This window comes from Dama dama, chromosome 18 (genome assembly GCF_033118175.1).
Source record: "Dama dama isolate Ldn47 chromosome 18, ASM3311817v1, whole genome shotgun sequence".
Classification (NCBI taxonomy): domain Eukaryota; kingdom Metazoa; phylum Chordata; class Mammalia; order Artiodactyla; family Cervidae; genus Dama; species Dama dama.
In genome coordinates, this window is record NC_083698.1 from 89,648,749 (window position 1) to 89,666,925 (window position 18,177).

Below are 18,177 nucleotides of genomic sequence, written 5' to 3' on the forward strand. Positions count from 1 at the left end.
ATAAGACCTGTCATATACTGCTGGTGGGAGGATAAATTTATACCACCTTCCCAGAGGGGAATTTGGTGATATAAATAAAAAATTTCAACATATTGCTGCTTTGACTCAGTAAGTCCGCTTGGAGGAATTTATTTTATAAAAATTCTCTGAGAAGTTCAAATAAACACATGTACAACATTGCAATAATAAAAATTTAAATAAAATGGAAAAGAACTTAGATAGATACCAGTATTAATATGGGTATTACATGTTTACACAATGGAATATTGGGAAGCCGTTGTAGTCTGTGGTTGATATGGAAAAATGGTCACAATATACTGAGTGAAAGAAGCTGGTCACATGATGGAAATATTCTAAAATAGGATTGTGGTAATGCTTGCTCAACCCTGTAAATTTACTAAAATCCACTGAACTGAAGGATTTCAAATGGGTGAATTTTATGGCATATGATTTGTATTTCCACGAAGTTTTTTAAAAAGCAGGCTATAAAATAGTATATGGAATATGAATCTCATTTTTGTTTGAAAAACATACCCACTATGCCTAGAAGTAGATATTCTCCAATAGTAATAATTGTGGTTACCCTAGGTGATGGTTTTTCCTCTTTACACTTTTCTGAGTTTCTTGCAATGAAAGAAGCTACTACAAACACATCAGATCACCTGTGGGTAACATTATCTAGTATCAACTTATTATCAAAATCAAACATCTAAATGATCATCTTAATTTGTGCCCAGATTCTTTTTCATAATTTGTCGAAACTCATTTCTTCTGCTGTCTCCCTGAACAAGGTAATTGTCTTACTTTTGGAAAAGTTTATATTCCAGATGGAGCTGGCAGTAAGTGCCCTACCAAGGGCAGGGTACCAACATCTTGCTGGGGCCAGAGGTAGTGTGGGTGACAAATCCCAGGAGTGCTTGCTGCCCACACTCAGTTCCTGCAGCAATCTGGGGAACTGATTAGGCTACTGCCTATTCTCCAGGACTTTTCAAAAGTCTTTATTTTAAAATGAACTCATTTACTCCATTCTTAGACCCTTATCCATGATTCTCAGTGTGGGCCGTGAAGCCATTGGTGGTCTGTAAGAATCCTTTGGATAGTCTTTTGAATTAACACTAAGATATGTATGTCTAACTTTGGCCTGAAATTAAAATTGAAATGTCACTGAATACAATCCAGATATGACCTCACCAGTCCCTCATCCAGTGCAGGGCTGTTCATCATCTCAGCGATTGTTTTGCAAGGACATGTGGGACTAGGTGGATTTGAAGATGCAGACGGATTCTTGCTCTAAGGACTCTAAAGTCAGAAACATCATTCTGTGAACACACTAAGACCCAGATGCTCCTTACAGGAAACTGATATGACCAACCAAAACATTCAAACTGGCCAGATGAAGGAAGAGCTCTGAGAAAGAAGCACAGAACACCCGTCAAATCTGAAAAAACTGTCAAAGGGTGATGAGTTCTCCCCAAAGCTTTCAGGATCCATTTGGCAACTCAAACTGTGAGCATCATCTACCAACCCCAGAGACAAAGACAGCCAAATGTTTCGTGCCAAAAGAAGAAAGTTAAAAGTCTTCTGTTTAACCACGGTGGTGTGCTCAGCCACATTTTTAGAGGAGAGCAGTGGAATGAGAGCTCTACTCACACACGGACTGAGGTGCAGAGGTTTGCTGCTGCTTCCTCCCGTGAAGCCCAGGCCTGTGACCATGAGCCAATTCACACAATTTATGTTTCAGCCTATGTCAGAAACATAGCCACAAAGGAAAGAGAAGATCGGACACAAATCACATCAATATGGTTTTACTGGAGAGTTAACCATCAGGAAAACAGCCTACTTTCCCCCTATAATCTGTTGAAAAGCTTGTAACTCCCATTCCCTAAGTGATACCTCATTAGGGACACGCTGAGAACCAAAACAGATCTCAGAAACCCTGGGGCACCTGTCTTCAAGATAGGTCACCAGACACAGACAACAGTGGAATGGGGAAATTCATGGTCCCAGGAGCAGATGCTTCTGTCCCTGAACTCCCACTGCCCTTCGTGTAGGTAGAGGACGAAGGCTTTCAGTGGAATCTTGGGTAACGACGAAGGAAGGGAGGCCAACAGCCAAGGGAAAGTTACATTTTTGTTGGTGAACTGGAGGCACGGCCAGGGAGAGCATGCTGGGCCCACCCAGAGTGGGAAGCCCAGAGCAGAGTGGTTTTCTCAACCTTCCAGCTCAGTGACTCAAGGGAGAGTTGCTTAATCTCCTCTCGACCCTCAGTCTCTTCACCTGAAAATGGGGGCGCCTACCTTGTAGGGATGTTGGGATGGTCAAATGAGTCAAAACATAAAATGAAGACTCTAAGAATACTACCTAACACATAGCAAGTGCCCCATAAATGTTTACTAGCATTAATACTGGAAATCTTTAAGATTTGAAACAAAAGAGAAAGTAAAACCTGCTCTCAGATGGGAAGATGGTGTATAACCCGTAGCTGATGAATTCTGAAGGCCACTCTGAGCCTGAGGGGACCATGGAAACAGGCAGACTGTAGACAGCCAGAGTAATAATAAAGGTCCTCACAGCTTCCCAGGTAATCTAAAATTGCAGGGGGTAATCTAAAGCTCTCAGAGTTATGAATGCCTCGCTTACGAAAGTAGGACATCCAAGGGGGCAAGGGATAACAAACTCTCCGGGTCTCTGGAATGGCAGACCAGTGCTGAGTGACTGCCACGGTGGGCTTTACATCCCAGACTTCAGTCTTGATGGATTTCTTTAGTTTATTTATTCACATACCCTTATTAAGGGTCACTGTCACATCATTGGTGATTTTTACCTTCTAGGAGCTTACAGTCAAAATAATTTTTTAAAACGTAGTCAATCAGTCTGTAGTGTCTAGTAAGTGACCTCTGTTGCCATACATTTCACCAAGTGCCTCAGGATGTTATGCATGTGAAGAGAATCTAAGTCTGCATTCGGAACAAAGAGGATCAGCATCAGAGAGTGAGGCCGTAAGGGGACGGGGTGGCAGGGGGAAAGAGGCAGTAGAGTTCTGTAAACACATAAAATCATGCGCTGAATCCCGTTTTGTCAGAATTCAGTGCTGACAAATTGCCACCATTACACATTTTATGCTATAACTGACCTGCGTGCCAATTTAAGGACATGGCAATAGCAATTTCAATAATTACTGCAATTTTAGGAAAGTACTACTACCCAAATGTGTTTTGAACACTTGGGAAGCACAATGTGTCCTATTTATTGTTTTTATAGGAAAAACATATTAATTTTAATCAAAAAAATAATTGAATAGAAGATAAGCATATCATCATGCTCACATAAACTGATGTAAAATACACATTTCTGATGTTTCTTAAAAAAAGAAAAAGGAGAATATCATGGGAGTTACAACTTTGAAAAAACTGTGAAAAAATAAAAGCACATTATAGATACTGGGAGTATTTTAAAACTGGAGAAAGAGAAGTTCTTAATGATTATCTTCCGGATAGAACAGGAAGGGAGTCATGGATTTAAATCCAGGTGGACAGAAATTAATTATCCCCCCTAAAAAAGTCAGAGAACATAAAAGACAGAATCTACAACCAATATATAACATGACTGAAACCAAAACCAACACAAGAAAAATTGCCTACATATTTCTTTCTAGCCCAGGACTCTGATTTCACTTATATTCCACAAGGGAATTAGAGAAAAGAAGGTTTTGTTTTGTTCTGTGTTCTTGGTGAGTAGCCTAAAGTCTTACGAATTTTTGTATAATCTCAATAGCACCACAGGAAAAATCCCTCAGCAACTAATGAACACTATTTGTTCTTTTAATTCTGACTTACACCCTAGTCCAATATGATTGTGCTAGTTCTGACTTTCTACTGAAGGTGAAAAATAAAATTACTTTTAGGCCATTCAAATCATTCTATGCCTTTCAGTAGATTAAACCTGACATTATTACAGCCTGAGATGTTCTTTTTGTACTCGAATGAGTAATGTTGCCTTCTCCTCCCTCTCCTCTTCTTGCTTTCATGCTTCTCTTCTTCCTACCTTCCTTTCTTTCTTAAATACACATCCCTTCAGAGTACTGAACGTATTAGTTAGACTTTGACCATCACTGTCGCTCAGACAGAGGAGTAGCTGTACTTCGAGGAAGCATTTTCTAAGTTCCCAGGCAAGAGCAGCTCGTCAGCCTCTGCAACACTGATGAGAGTCCCATGGTATTGTGTTTAAGGTGGCCATCAGTCCCTGCTGGGCATGGAGAGAAACCCAGACCTTCTGACTAGAGACCTGAGGTCTCCTGCCCTAACTGGAATGATTTCCTGATTCACTTATACAAAGAAAACATGCGTTCCTGGGAGATACAGCATAAAGAAGTACACTTTCCCATCACCCCAGTCTCATGTGACTCCCCACAGATTATCTCAACGGAGAGGGAGTGAGAAGTTGGCAGACTTCGGCATATTAATAGCAAACAACAAATTAAGAACTATGTACTTTAATTGTCAACATTCATAATTGCACAAAGTATCACAGATCACTTAAATAATACATGTCAGTTAATCTAATGAAGAAACTAGTAATGTAGAACATTCAGAGCAATACCGTGAGCATGTAAAAACTGTCTGCGAGTGACATTTAACACACAAAGTACAGAATGAGAACAGGTCTTTGAGGAGTAGTTATTTAAAACCCTTACCAACAGGCAAAGCACTACGGAGAAACACACATCAATATAGTCAACCTGCCAGATCTCTCAACTAAATGCACAGCAATTCTAATAGGTTTGGCTACACTGACTGTGCACACATACACAGTCATTTCAAACACTCCAGTGTTGTGTGGTGATGGGAATGCAGAATAGAAACAAAAGGGGCTACCACTTACTTGTAAAACTGAATCCAGTGGGGGAAATCTAGACTCCTGACTGGTCAACTTGAAAATGGAATAAACAGAACTCTGTCACAGAGAAAAAAAAAATGTTTTTCTTAAAAATGTATATGTGTCCAAAATGGCTGAAAATCTTGTCTATGCTAGGGGAAAGTTGAATGTGGAAAAATTTGCATTTAAAAAAATCTATGCTGTAAAGAAAATAAAAAGCCAGAGCATTTTGGCATTAGCAAAAGGCTGAACTTAGTTCTCAGGCAATAAATTTATGGGGAAACATGACAGGCTCCTCATTAAAGCTTTGTGTACGTTGGCTGAATTTTATACAAGATTCTTGAATCTTATGGAAAATTGGGCACGGCTTGACATCTGAACAATGTCCCTGGTTTGTTTGATTTCTAAAGCATCGGAAAATGTTGCACTTTGGAAATCAAGTAGAGAAGAATAAACACACTAAAATAGAACTGGGCTGAATCTGAAAGTTATTTTTCCATATGTCTCTATAAGATATTTATTACCTTTATTTCTCCTACAAATAACAGCTTCCCATGCTGGAAATACTGTGATACCTTTTTTTTTTGGTGGTGAGAAAAATAGTCCTGTTAAGACAAATCTTACCCAGCAGCAATAACCACCTAAGGATAGGCAATTTTCAGCTGGCTTTTCAGAGGCTGGTTGCCATGACAAAGAGCACAATTTATTCCTCAGTCCCTTATCACAACTACAGATCACAGGCTGTAAAAATTAACAAGCCTCTTTTTCCTTTTCCTGATGATTTCAGAGCTCCTCATCCTTACCTGAGGTCTTTTGTTCCCCCAATTAAATGGAATGAATGTCAGTCATCTAGCAATTCAATTAATGCCGATTCAAAATTCTGGCCAAACAAGAATCTATAATCACAACCTCCTAATCACAGCTCAGTCATGAGAATGAAAAGTAAGCAGGAAATTGCACTAATTACTCAATTAGACTAATACTGTATTTTTAAGCAAGGATTTAAGGGGTTGTCAGCTTTGACAAAGGACTGTGGAGTCGTCCTCACCTTGTGGGCTGGTAGTGACCCAACCACAGCCAGTGTTTTCAACTGGCCATAATTTCTACCCATCTAATATGGATATGCCTGAGCTGGATAATGGAAATTTACAACTAATAAACCAACCACAAATGAGGGGCGACTCCAGGGGGCTTCAATGAATGACTCTCAACCCAGCCCTGTACAGTGGATAGGGCTTTCCCATGAGGGTGGCTGGGCACACATCATCACCTGTGCTGGCCCCAGGAGAACATCTTGTGAGGGGGGCTTTGCACACACGTGACAGCGGCTACTAAATCTTAACTGAGTAATGCTCACAGGTATCGGCTTCCAAACTCAAGGCAGAACCTGCCTCGGGTGGGTGCTGGGCAAAAAGCTCCTCAGCCAGCAGGTCCACACCTGATGGGGACCCTGGTGGCGGCTGAGAGCTATGAATCATCCGCACCCCCAGGGGCAGCTTCTCAGGCTACAAAGCCTACCTAGAGAACCTTCGTGAAACCAAGAACACTGAGTGAAAAAGAACTGGCTGGGAAGGACACACAGATGTGCCTGAAGTAGTTACAAAACAATGCAGGATACAGACCAAAACAAACTCGACCTTATTTTTTAAAAAATGAAAGCCTAAAAAAATTAAGACTTTTTTCCTACTCAGTTTCAGAGACTTAAATATTCTGTAAACAATAGGGAGGACACTAGAGCCTGTCATGTCTCTGGTTTTTGTAAAAATCCTTCCCAAGTTGGATGTGGGAAAGCAGTTGGAGATAGGAAGAGGGCCTGATACACAAGCTTAGGTCTTTGCAGCAGTTTCTGAAATGACCAACTTGGGAACTGCTCGGGGTTCCAAAAGGAGAGAAAACATTTATTTGACTAAGGCAGACAAAGTCTTTTACTTCCAGGGTTTGCCTTGCAGGTGGCCACTGCCCAGTGAGCGGGGATTCTGGTGGCTGGCAGGGCCCGCCGCGGGGAGGTTCTGACCGCTGCGGGTACCTGGAACCTTGGCATCTCTTCCAGAAGCGTTAGCTTGGCTCAGCCGGCCTGGAGGAAGCAAGAAAGCAGGGAGCAGAAATGCAAAAATGATTGCAGAGACAATCTGCCAAGTATACTTTTAAACTAATGAAGTCTTATGCTACAAACCACTTTTAAGCTAATGAAGTTCTATTCAGCATCTACTTTAGGTTAAAACCTACTCTTGAGCCTTGAGATCAATTAGAAGGTGGGGAAGAGGGCAGGGATGAAAGGAAACCCAGATTGCTCTTCTTTCCTTCCTCTCTATTATCCCAACCAACCTCGCCTATTTGTCATTTCTTCTCATAGAGAAGGGAACAGGAACATTTAGAGGAGAAAGAGAAAGCACTGTGCCAAAGGAAAGGCTGGAAGTGTAAGAAGAAGCAGCAGAAGGAAGCAAAGTTTTCCAAGAAGGAATTGAGGGCTTCCCTGGTGGCTCAGTGGTAAAGAATCCGCTGGCCAATGCAGGAGACACGGGTTCAATCCCTGGGTTGGGAAGACCTTCTTGGAGAAGGGAATGGCAACCCACTCCAGTATTCTTGCTTGGAAAATCCCATGGACAGAGGAGCCTGACAGGCTACAGTCCCTGGGGTGGCAAGAGAGTCAGACATGACTTAGCGACTAAACAACAAAAACAATGGTAATAATGAGGGGAAAGATGGAATACTTTGTATTCCAAGAGGGATTCTGAATGCTTTAGCTTAGCCTCTCAACTCTGCCCGAGACACCCACTTTATTTGACTGAAAACTTCTCCTATTTTGGTTGTCTGTGTGCAATGCCTAATTCTTGCCATCATCTGGGAGCACCTCCACTCACTCATTTCCCCTCTCCTCACACAGCACCTGCATACTTCCCTCCCCCCTGCAAATATTTTAAGAATCTGAATATAAGAGATCAAGCTTCTCATATGATGAGGTTGGTGTTCAAAGCTGTAAATCTCAAGTTCTACAGAAACATTATTTCCAAAGGTCAAAATATCTTACTAGGATTGTCTGCAGGACCCTGGTCCTCTTCCAGGTAATATTCTATCTTCTTTAGGTCTTCTGGGGTAAATCTCCATTTATTCTCAGCTGGTAGGGGCAGCACTTTGGGGCTGGATCGTTTCCGAGCAGAACCAGGAGGAAGGGCCTGCTGGCAAGACGCTGGCAGGGAACCTGTAATCAGTCCTTCTGGGAATTTCTGAGCTAAGACTTTTAGACCTAGGTATGGAAGATCATCAGAAAAAGCAGTGTTAGCACAGTGAGGCCAAGGCAAACCTGGAAAGGAGCCCACGTGTCTCCTCAACACAAGGACGGGAAATCTTTCTTAATTGCTTCACCATTAAGTAAATTACCCCAGAAAATGTCCGTTGTTATGTGGGATTTCTGAGAATTCCACCAGAAATTGCTTTGCTCAAGTCTTCAGCACTGAGGCTTGCTTACAGAGCCATAAAGCAGCATCATTCTTTCAGGAATTAGAAACATGTGCTGATTGAGCTAAGGGAAGTTTCACATATCCTGCCTCCCTTCCGCCAGCATGGTTTTTTCTCTTTCCAGAACACTGAATTCTGAGCTCTGCAGGGGAGGGGAGGGGGAAACTCTAGGAGTGAAGTTGGAGTGTGAGTCCAAGTATTCGCCTTTTAAGTCCAAAGCAGAACATAGCCCCTCACCTCCGGAAAGCATGAAGAGGTTCTCAAACCCCCGCTCGCACATGGTGGTGGCCGCCTGGCTGGCCAGCCTCTCATCGTCATCGTACAGGATGATGATCTTGCCATGGGCGTTTTTCTAGGAGTCAGATGAGTTAAGGTTTGACCACACTGAGCTAATGCTCCTAGACTATACAGAAATGCCCAGGGAAGGAAAGCAGTCAAGGTTTGCCTATCTTGAGTTCAGGGAGCACGGGACGACCCCTCTTCAGGGCATCCTGAATTTTTTTTCCTGTGCTGAAAACCAGCACAAGCTGGTATCCTTTTATTGTATATATATATATATATATATATATATATATATATATATATCTCCAAGATGGCACTAGTTATATACTGTATACTCTTTGGCCCTTTCATCTATACAATCCCGGAGAGCAATTATAGCCTCCATTTATAGTTGAGGAAACATAAAAACTTTTGTGCCCAATGTGTCCACGGCAGCCTTACTTAGAACAGTAAGGAAGTGGGAACCACCTAAAAGTCCAGTCCTCCAGAGAGGAATGATTTAGTAAACTACAGTAAATCTAAAGATGAGATATTTTACTGCATCAAAAACAGAGTTTATAAAGAGCTTGTATTAGTGTGGGGAAATTCACTGTAATAGGAAGTGGGGGAAGCAACACACTAAATTATATATATGACTTTCACTTTGTTAAAGTCACTACATAGAAGACCGCCTGGAATAAAATACACAAAAGATACCGTAAGAGTATCAGTTGTGTAGTTATCGGGATCTCAATTTTCTTTTTTATATTTTTCAGTATTTAAATTTTCTATTTGTACTATTCTTATGAGCAAATTAAAATTTTAAGAAGAAAAAAATTAAAATAGAAGGAAAAAATTCACTCCTTACATTTTACTTGGGGAAAATGGAAAAAAAAATCTTTCTGGGGAAAAAAATGTCGTAGGACTAACTGTCAATAGATCCTAACTGTTAATCTAATGTTTCTTGTCCAACTGCAGGACGGACTAGAAAGCAGCCTCAGCAACAGCTAAGGATCCAAATTCTAAAATATGCTAAGTTAGCTAATTAATATTGGTAAATTTGATTCTTGCAATCCTTATACCACCCAACTCCTTAAAGTGCAACAAAGGATACATACTCAAGAATATCATTTGAGTAAGGGTTCATTGTTCTAGACAGAGTTGCAATTGGGTAACTGTAAGCTGCAAAGAGAAGAAAAAGCTTAGGAAGTTCGTAGTTCACAGTACAACTAGGCCCCAATCCCTAGCTGGTTTAACATCTAAGAGTTAAAAGAAACGTATTTTCAAACTCACTAGTGATAAACCTAAATACTTCTGTGAAAGAGAAGAGAACTGGACTCAATGAACAACAGGAAGCACTGCTTCACTGTTTCTGACATTTAGCCCTGGGCCCCTGATCCCTCTGAGAATGTCCCCAGCCTCTCTCAGAACATGCAGTGGAGCCAACTCACAGGTTCCCGGAACCCATCTGGCTAGCACTATGCTGACCACGGGGTGTGGGTCGAGCCTGCCCGGGCTCAGGTCTGGGCTCTGTTCTTGGGAGTGAGACACTGAAAAGCCTTTCTCTCTTACCTCCAACAATGTGGCACTGCTGGTAAGAGTCTCTATCTCGCACATCTAGCAGCAGGAAAGGGCAGTCAGGATAAGGTTTGTCTTTGGTATTGGGCTCTGTTTTCTTCACAAGCCCTTTGTCTAGATCCAGTTCCCCAACACCACTGATGACGCTGCAAGTGAAAAAGTAGGCCGGCAGACACTAGTCAGGGGTGAGTGGCTTAAAGGTCAAATGCGTTTTTTTTCAGAATGGCGACAAGAGTGCTCAATGTCTTTTCAAAAAACACCTCAAAGAAAAAGGAAAATGGATATGGTGTCTCAGTTCTGTCTCTGAATGCAAGGTCCTATGGATGGATTCTTATTCTATCACCCTGGACACCAAGGAAGGGATCCACTGTCCATACTCACCTTCAGAGAGTGCATGTTAGGTCATTAGCATGGCAGAGGGGGTAGAAACTGTAGGGCACATGCTGCCTCCAGCAACAAGGGCAGCATTCAGAGAAAGAAAGAGGCGAACAGTTAATCCAATGGAATTTTGATGAGTGTAAGAAAGCAGAGCAAAAGGAAAGAATAAGGTTGACAGGACAGGAAAACTGAAGACATGTATATTATGTGTAACATAAAGTAACAATGGTATTTTAATATATTTCATATACCATGACTTATCCAGTATGTCTTATCCTCAATGTCTTCAATAGTTATCTGTAGTCACTTAAATTTTTATAGGTTACGAAGTTGAGGTTGAAGAGGCTTTTAGATTTTGTGGCATGTGATAAGACGGTGGAAAAACTATGATTAAAATGAGGAAGTCTGTTTCTGACCTGTTTCTGAAGTCATATAATTACCAAAATTGCTTGCCAGGTTAATATAGGCAAAATGTGGCATAAACATGAATTGGAGAAAAAATGTGTTATGATCAAAATGGCAAGCAGTGAAATATCTGCATTGGGATAAGAAGATGATCACTTTTCTGGTAATATGAAGACACACATGCCAAACCACAGGTTAGTTAGTATGTAGCAATAGTTCCTCTCCCATCACAGCAAGTCAAATTCTGCCTTTAAATCCAATGAAAAACTACAACTATATGCCATATAGTGCATATTTTGTTGAACCAAAGAAGAAAAAACTCTATGTCATGTGAAACTACATCCTCATGGAAGCCTTGTTTGTCTGTCTTGTTTTGAAGGCAATTTTAGAGTCCATGCACAGAAGTAGTTATGAAAATAATAGTAGTGCAATTGACAATAGCAATACTGTCTCCAGTAGAACTAGCCTGTCTGGCAGAACTGTTTTACCAGTAGAAGGGATGGATATATGCAGAAAATTAGTACCATCTTATAACCAACAGTGAATATAGGTGAGGAAGTACTGCATCGTGAAACTGCCATGTGCATTTGAGAGTTGACATCAAGGCTGCTTTCACTCTCCTTTGCACCTATTTAATATCAGAGCACTATATGTGGCACTCTATTTTTCTTCTGATTCTAGACAGGGTAATTATAAGCTGCAGCAGACAGAAAAGGAGAGGGGGGGAAATCATACTCTCTGAGTCAAAAGACAGTGTGGTTGTAAAACTGAGTCCTAATAGCAAACTTGCATATAGGAAAGCTCAGAAGAAAGGGGTTGAGGAGTGAAAATTAATGCTCTCCTATCAATATTTGCTTGCATTAACTAAGAATGCTGTGAAAAGATTCAGGAGGTGGCATTTATATAGAGAGAAAATCAAATGGCTGGGATGAAAATGTGGGATTTCATGACGCCAACCTGTTTCTAAGGTAATTAAATCATTGACATGGTACGTAGATTAATGAAGGTGAAATGCAGTGAAAACATGAATCTGATAAGAGCACCTCTGAAGAGTCGAGCGGCTAAAGTCCCCGGCTCCCTCACTGTTTATGAACTGGACGGGGCTTGGCGACTGCTCCCCAGGGCTCCCATTCCCGTTGGTCTTGGCAGTGATTTCGGCATCAGGCTCTGAAGTTGCAGAATCATTGTCTAAAATTTGCAAATGAATAAATAAATAAATTTAACGTCAGAATTTTTATTTACTTGTTAGGTAGTTCCACTGAAAGTAGGTGGAAAAAGGAACTCATACGATCATTATTAAATTGTTCTCTAAGTTCTAACATACAGATTCTCAAACTGTAGCCTGTGGACCCCAGGAGTCCCCAAGACCCTTTTTCAGGGGATCTGAAAGGTGAAAACTATTTTCATAATACTATGATGTTATTTGTCTTTTTTACCATGCTGATATTTGCACTGAGGGTAAACATGGCAGTAACATTTTTTAAAAAGTCCCTGATAAAGTAGTAATCATAATTTTTATTACATGTCCTCCTTAAACAACACACCTTTAAAATATTCTGTGTGATGAAATGGGGGAATTCACACACAACAAATTTGCTACACACCAACATCCCATTGGTGTTTCAAGGGAAAGTATGTATGGGATTCGTGCTACTTTTGCCTTGAACTCCACTTTTATGTGGAAGAAAAACTGACATGAAAACTATAGTTATTTAGAGTTGTGCATTTGGCAGATATTTTCTAAAAGATGATCTAAGTGAATTTCTCATTTCAAGGAAAACAACCAATGGTATTTGTTGCAATGATTAAACTTTAAACAAGAATAGAATTTTGGAAGCTATTTGCCACCAAGAGCTTGACTTCTTTACCATCTTAATGACTTTTCTGATAAGATGGGTGTTGAGGTTAATAAATGTGACTTTTTGATATTGTATAATGAAATTTGTCAACATTTGGAAGATAACTCTTAACTCAGTGAAAGTAGTGAAAATTAAAGTCGCTCAGTCGTGTCCAACTCTTTGCGACCCCATGGACTATACAGTCCAGGGAATTCTCCAGGTCAGAATACTGGTGCACTGGGAAGACCCAGAGGGATTGGGTAGTGCGGGAGGTGGGAGGGGGGATCAGGATGGGGAATACATGTAAATCCATGGCTGATTCATGTCAATCTATGACAAAAACCACTACAATACTGTAAAGTAATTAGCCTCCAACTAATAAAAATAGATGAAAAAAAAAATAATACTGGAGTGGGTAGCCTTTCCCTTCTCCAGGGTCTTCCCAACCCACAGATTGAACCCAGGTCTCCTGCATTGCAGGCGGATTCTTTACCAGCTGAGCCACAAAGGAAGCCCAAGAATACTGGAGTGGGTAGCCTATCCCTTCTCCAGGGGATCTTCCTGACCCAAGAATCTAACCGGGGTCTCCTGCATTGCAGGTGAATTCTTTACCAACTGAGCTATCAGGGAAGCCCTCATCAGTACTTTCCAAATGACCAATGAATGATGTTATAAAATTATGTATGAGTAAAAAATACATTCAGAGTTCAAAACAGACCAATGGGTTCAATGTAACAGGGTATGAAAAGTTCATTGATATGGTTTCAGATTCCACACTACAACCAACCTTTAAGAAGGTACCAGCTATCAAGTTTTGATGTAGTGTCAAAGAAAAATATATATATTATATGAAAGGGCTATTAAAATGTTCTTCCTTTTTTCAGTTACAGATCTAGGTGAGGCCAGATTTTCTTCAGGTTACTTCAGCCCAAAGAGCATATTGCAACAGACTGAATGCAAAAGGTATGAGATATTTGCTGTCTTCTGTTAAATCAGACATTAACAAGACTTACAAAAAGTGTGAAACAATGTTATGCTCCATATATATTTTTGTTTTGGTAACACAGCTATTTTGCATAAAAATATGTTATTTATGTTTGCAATGGGTTTAGTAGTATTATTTTTAAGGTAAATAGCAAATAAATATTCTTAAAATCCTATTTAAAATTTTAATACCCCAAATATTAATAGATATAATTCACAAAAACCAAAACTCTTTGAGATCCTCAAAAATTAAGTGTAGAGGAAGATTAATATGAAAAGGTTTGAGAATTTGCTGTTCTAACCAATATAATGAGAGAATAAATAGAAATAAGAAGTGTAGTTATTAAAGAGAATATCAAATTTTAATTTGCATATGACATAATATACCTAGAGACTTTAAGAGAATCCTATGAGAATAAGGAAAATATTCATAAATATGTTAGATTTTAAAATTAATCTAGATTTTAAGGTTAATTAAAAAAATAAGCTATTTATAAAATAAATAAATTAAATACTGACAATCAAAATATTTTTTCTATATACCAATTAGAAAATAACATGAAGAACATCTCATTCACGATAACAGCTATAGAAACAAAATATACTCTCCTAGAATATTAACCTATTAAAGAATGTGAAGGCCCTATAAAAACTGGTAAGTACTTTATAGGTCTTATAAAAATTTTACTTAGGGACATTAAAGAAGACCTGGATGAAGAGAGAGTGACATATTGTGCATATTCCTGACTTAATGATTAAAGTGAAATGATGTTAATCCTTTCCTAATTTAATTTTCAGCCTTAAAACAAATCCCAATGGACTTTTTTTTTTAAAAAAGCTTAAAAGGATTTTAAAGATGAGAAGAAAAAGGATATATGTATATGTAATTTGGAGAACCTGCCTTTTCAAGTAGTCACATATATTGTAAAGGTAAAGGGTCAAAACAATGCAGTAGAACAATGGAAAATTACAAAGAACACAGAAACAAATCCTAGGAGATATAGATATATATAAATAAATATATAAATATATATATATATATATATAAATCTAATGTATGGTAAAGGTACAAAAACCAGTAGGCTAAGAGAGAACTGTTAAATAAATAGTGCTGGGACAATCTGTCAACTATTTAAAAAATGGAAACTTAGATAACCTCTTCTTATTTTGGATTTTATGACTCTAAAGCACTAAAATGAAAATACAACAGGCTAATAGATTTAATCATGAAAAAATGTAAACCTCAAATATGTCAAAAGTCACCACAAAGAAAATTAAAAATCACAAATTAGGAAAAAAAATCCATGACATATGTAAGTGAGAAAAGGTTAATATGCTTAGTTCATTAATATTTTAAAACTAGTTCTTTAGTAGGAAGAAGATTGTATGCACAAAGTAAAAATGCAATCAAGATAAAACTTAACACGGAAAGGAAGCCTTCTTTGCACTCCATAACTGCAGGCCGTCAGGCCCCTTCCCCCAAGGGGACTACCTTCAAATATATATCTCCTTCCAAAAATGAAAAAACTACATATTTTATACATATTTATTTCCCCCCTTCTTACACATCCAGAAAGACGCTATTCATACTGCTCCACACTATGGTTTGTTGTTTACTTTTTTTTTTTTTAACTTAATAACATCAAGTAAAGATTTTTCTCATTTATTTTCAAGGCTATATTGGTTTCCAATGAATAAAGAGATCATAATCACTTAAAGATTTTACAAATCAGTAAGTAAAAGATGAACATACCATTAGAAAGAAGCAAGAAAGGGCATGTCCTCAAAAGAAGAAATATCTATGACCAACAAACACAGACATGTATGCAAGACTCAATCTCGTTTTCAGATAAATTAAAAATAAAACTATTATATACCATTTTTCATCCATCAAACTGGGAAACATTTACAAAAGTGAGAACTATTCAGCACTGGCTAGGATGGGGAGAAATGGGTCTTCTTATTTGTTTGGTGGGAATACAAACAAGTAGAACCTTTCTGGAGATAATGTGGAATCGGCACTGAGCATCTTAAAAATGGTTCCACCCTTTGACCATCTGCAGCAGTTTATCTTCAGGAAATAAGTAAGAACCATACAAAAATTTATGTATTTACATTACAACATTCTCTCATAAAAATGAAAAATCAGAAAAACATTAATGGCCAACAATAGGAGAATAATTAAATAAATAATGGCTTATCTAAAGGCTAGACATTATATGACAACACAGCCTTTACAATTGAGCTTTTGAAATCTATTTAATGACATAGCAAAGTTTTCATGATAAAATGTTCAATGAAAACAGCATAATACAAAACTATATATGAAGAGTATGGATTTGGAGGGGGAAAATAGACCAAAATGTTAATAGGGTTTATTAGTTATTTTAATTTTCTTCTTTATATATTTTTTTAAACAGGTTTCCGATTTTCTAGAAATATATTTTAAAGCAGGGAAAAAATAAATATTATAAAAGGAGTTTTTTTATTCCTTCAAAAACAGCCAATGTGTATACAGATACAGTCTGCTCTACAGGCATTCCTGAGTGAGTTGTTATTCTGTATAGAGCACTAAAAAGACTAATATTACTCACACATTATGGTGTCCTACTTTACAAGAGCCTATTTTGCTCTGCAAATTTATCTCAGAAGAGAAAATTGCATGTGCCCATATGTCCTGGTGTTGCAATCTCGACAATGAATTAAAGGACAAAATCCAGGTACTTTATAATAACCAGGTTAAAATTGGGAGTACTCATATGAGGACACTCAATTATCTCTATTACAAAGAGCCCTTATTTCTCTGCAGTGTGAGAGGCATCCATCAAAAGATAAATTCCTGTCTTTTCCAGATTCTCTTTATCCTCCCTAACAAAAACAAGCCCAGGGAAATGACAGTTGAGTTGTACAAACCCGGTGTTCAGACTTCCTGAGAAACTTGTCTTGAAATCAGAAGTCAAATTCCTGGCCTACATCAACCTTAACAAAACACATCCCCTTCAACAAGCAGCCGCACATTGACAGCGGAGGACTTCAGGATGAATAAAGACCTTTGCTCTGTGGATTCTTTTCATGATAGTACACCTAAGAGACTTTCTTTTCAACCTGGTATTTAAGAAAGGAGATCTGGTGCCTATCTGTCTTTCTAGCCTTATCTCATAGCCTTCACTCAGACCCCAGCCAGACTGGGTTATGTGATTCCCCAAACACGCTTGGACTTCTCTGTGCCTTTGCTCAGGCTCAGTCTCACCCTTAGCTTGCACCTGTTGAGACTCCACACCCTGAAGGCCACGGTGTGCACGTGCACACATGTATGGGGACGGACACACATGTGTTGGGGAGGAAAATAATAACAGAAAGACAAGGTTACTCATATGACAGAAATTCATATGACTCCAAGTAAGCAGAGCTGTGTCTTTTTCATCTTGGTAGTCTCACAGCACCTAACTCTATGGCCTGTACATATACAGAGAGAAGTAAAAATATTTGTTTAAAAAATTAATTAGTACATTTAAAACATTTAAGACTAAAAATGTTACAACTAGTAAACCAGACAGCTTTTCTTTTTCAAGAAATAAGAATCAGCAAAGCACCAGATAGCATTTCTCAGAGAGTCACAATCTAATTACAGACAGATACATCAAAGTCCCTGTGAACACAACAGCACAGGATCCCACAGTCAAACGGTCAATTTGTTATTTTCCCCAAATCCTCAATTCTCATTACCTTCTAGCCTTTGAATCTCCTCAGCTGTCACTTCCAGTGTTTGATCAGATAGGGATGCAACCTGGATGACCTGATAAAAAACAGAATGGAATGTGTAGATGTGTGTATGTTTGTCTTTAAACAGAGGCAATTCTGTTTTTAACAGAAGATGAGGAAATATCAAACATCAAAGATCTCCTGTTTTAAGAAACTGTCAGTGTCCCCAGTTGAAGACTAAATCTCAGGTCTTCTTACTTTGAGGGCAGTAATTACATTTTCTTCATTCCAGAAGAAAAAACTTGTTTAAAACATTACACAATAAACTTAAAAGACCAAAAGGATAATTTTGGACAAGAAACATAACTAAGAGTTTAAAAATGCCTTCATGTATATTCTAGTTTCAATATAACATGCTATTTCTTAAAAAATGCATAACAGCATTGTATTAGAAATTATTCATGCAACGAAGAAATAAATGTAATTATGGATATATTGATTACAATGTTGTACAGCCAACACACAGTTTTTAAAGTACTTTTCTGTTGTAGGAAATGATAAATTAGGAGATTGTGATTAATATACACATACTACTACATATAAAATAGATAATTAACAAGGACCTACTGTATAGCACAGGGAACTCAATATTCCATAATAACTTATATGAGAAAAGAATCTGAAAAAGAATACATATACA

At 38.6% G+C, this 18,177-nt stretch overlaps 1 protein-coding gene across 4 annotated transcripts in view; it reads right to left on the reverse strand.

The window, feature by feature from the left end:
- Positions 1 to 4,476: 4,476 nt before the first annotated feature.
- The window catches only part of CEP41 (centrosomal protein 41), a 47,870-nt gene continuing 34,169 nt past the window's right edge, over positions 4,477 to 18,177 (reverse strand). For all 4 annotated transcript variants that reach the window (XM_061165804.1, XM_061165803.1, XM_061165806.1 and 1 more), the window contains 7 exons: positions 17,502 to 17,571; positions 11,997 to 12,141; positions 10,165 to 10,316; positions 9,707 to 9,774; positions 8,569 to 8,683; positions 7,904 to 8,119; positions 4,477 to 6,949 (listed from right to left, as the gene is read on the reverse strand). In XM_061165804.1, the coding sequence (XP_061021787.1) occupies positions 6,801 to 6,949; positions 7,904 to 8,119; positions 8,569 to 8,683; positions 9,707 to 9,774; positions 10,165 to 10,316; positions 11,997 to 12,141; positions 17,502 to 17,571 (915 nt within the window). In that variant the 3' untranslated portion in view covers positions 4,477 to 6,800. The remainder of the gene's footprint in view (positions 6,950 to 7,903; positions 8,120 to 8,568; positions 8,684 to 9,706; positions 9,775 to 10,164; positions 10,317 to 11,996; positions 12,142 to 17,501; positions 17,572 to 18,177) is intronic.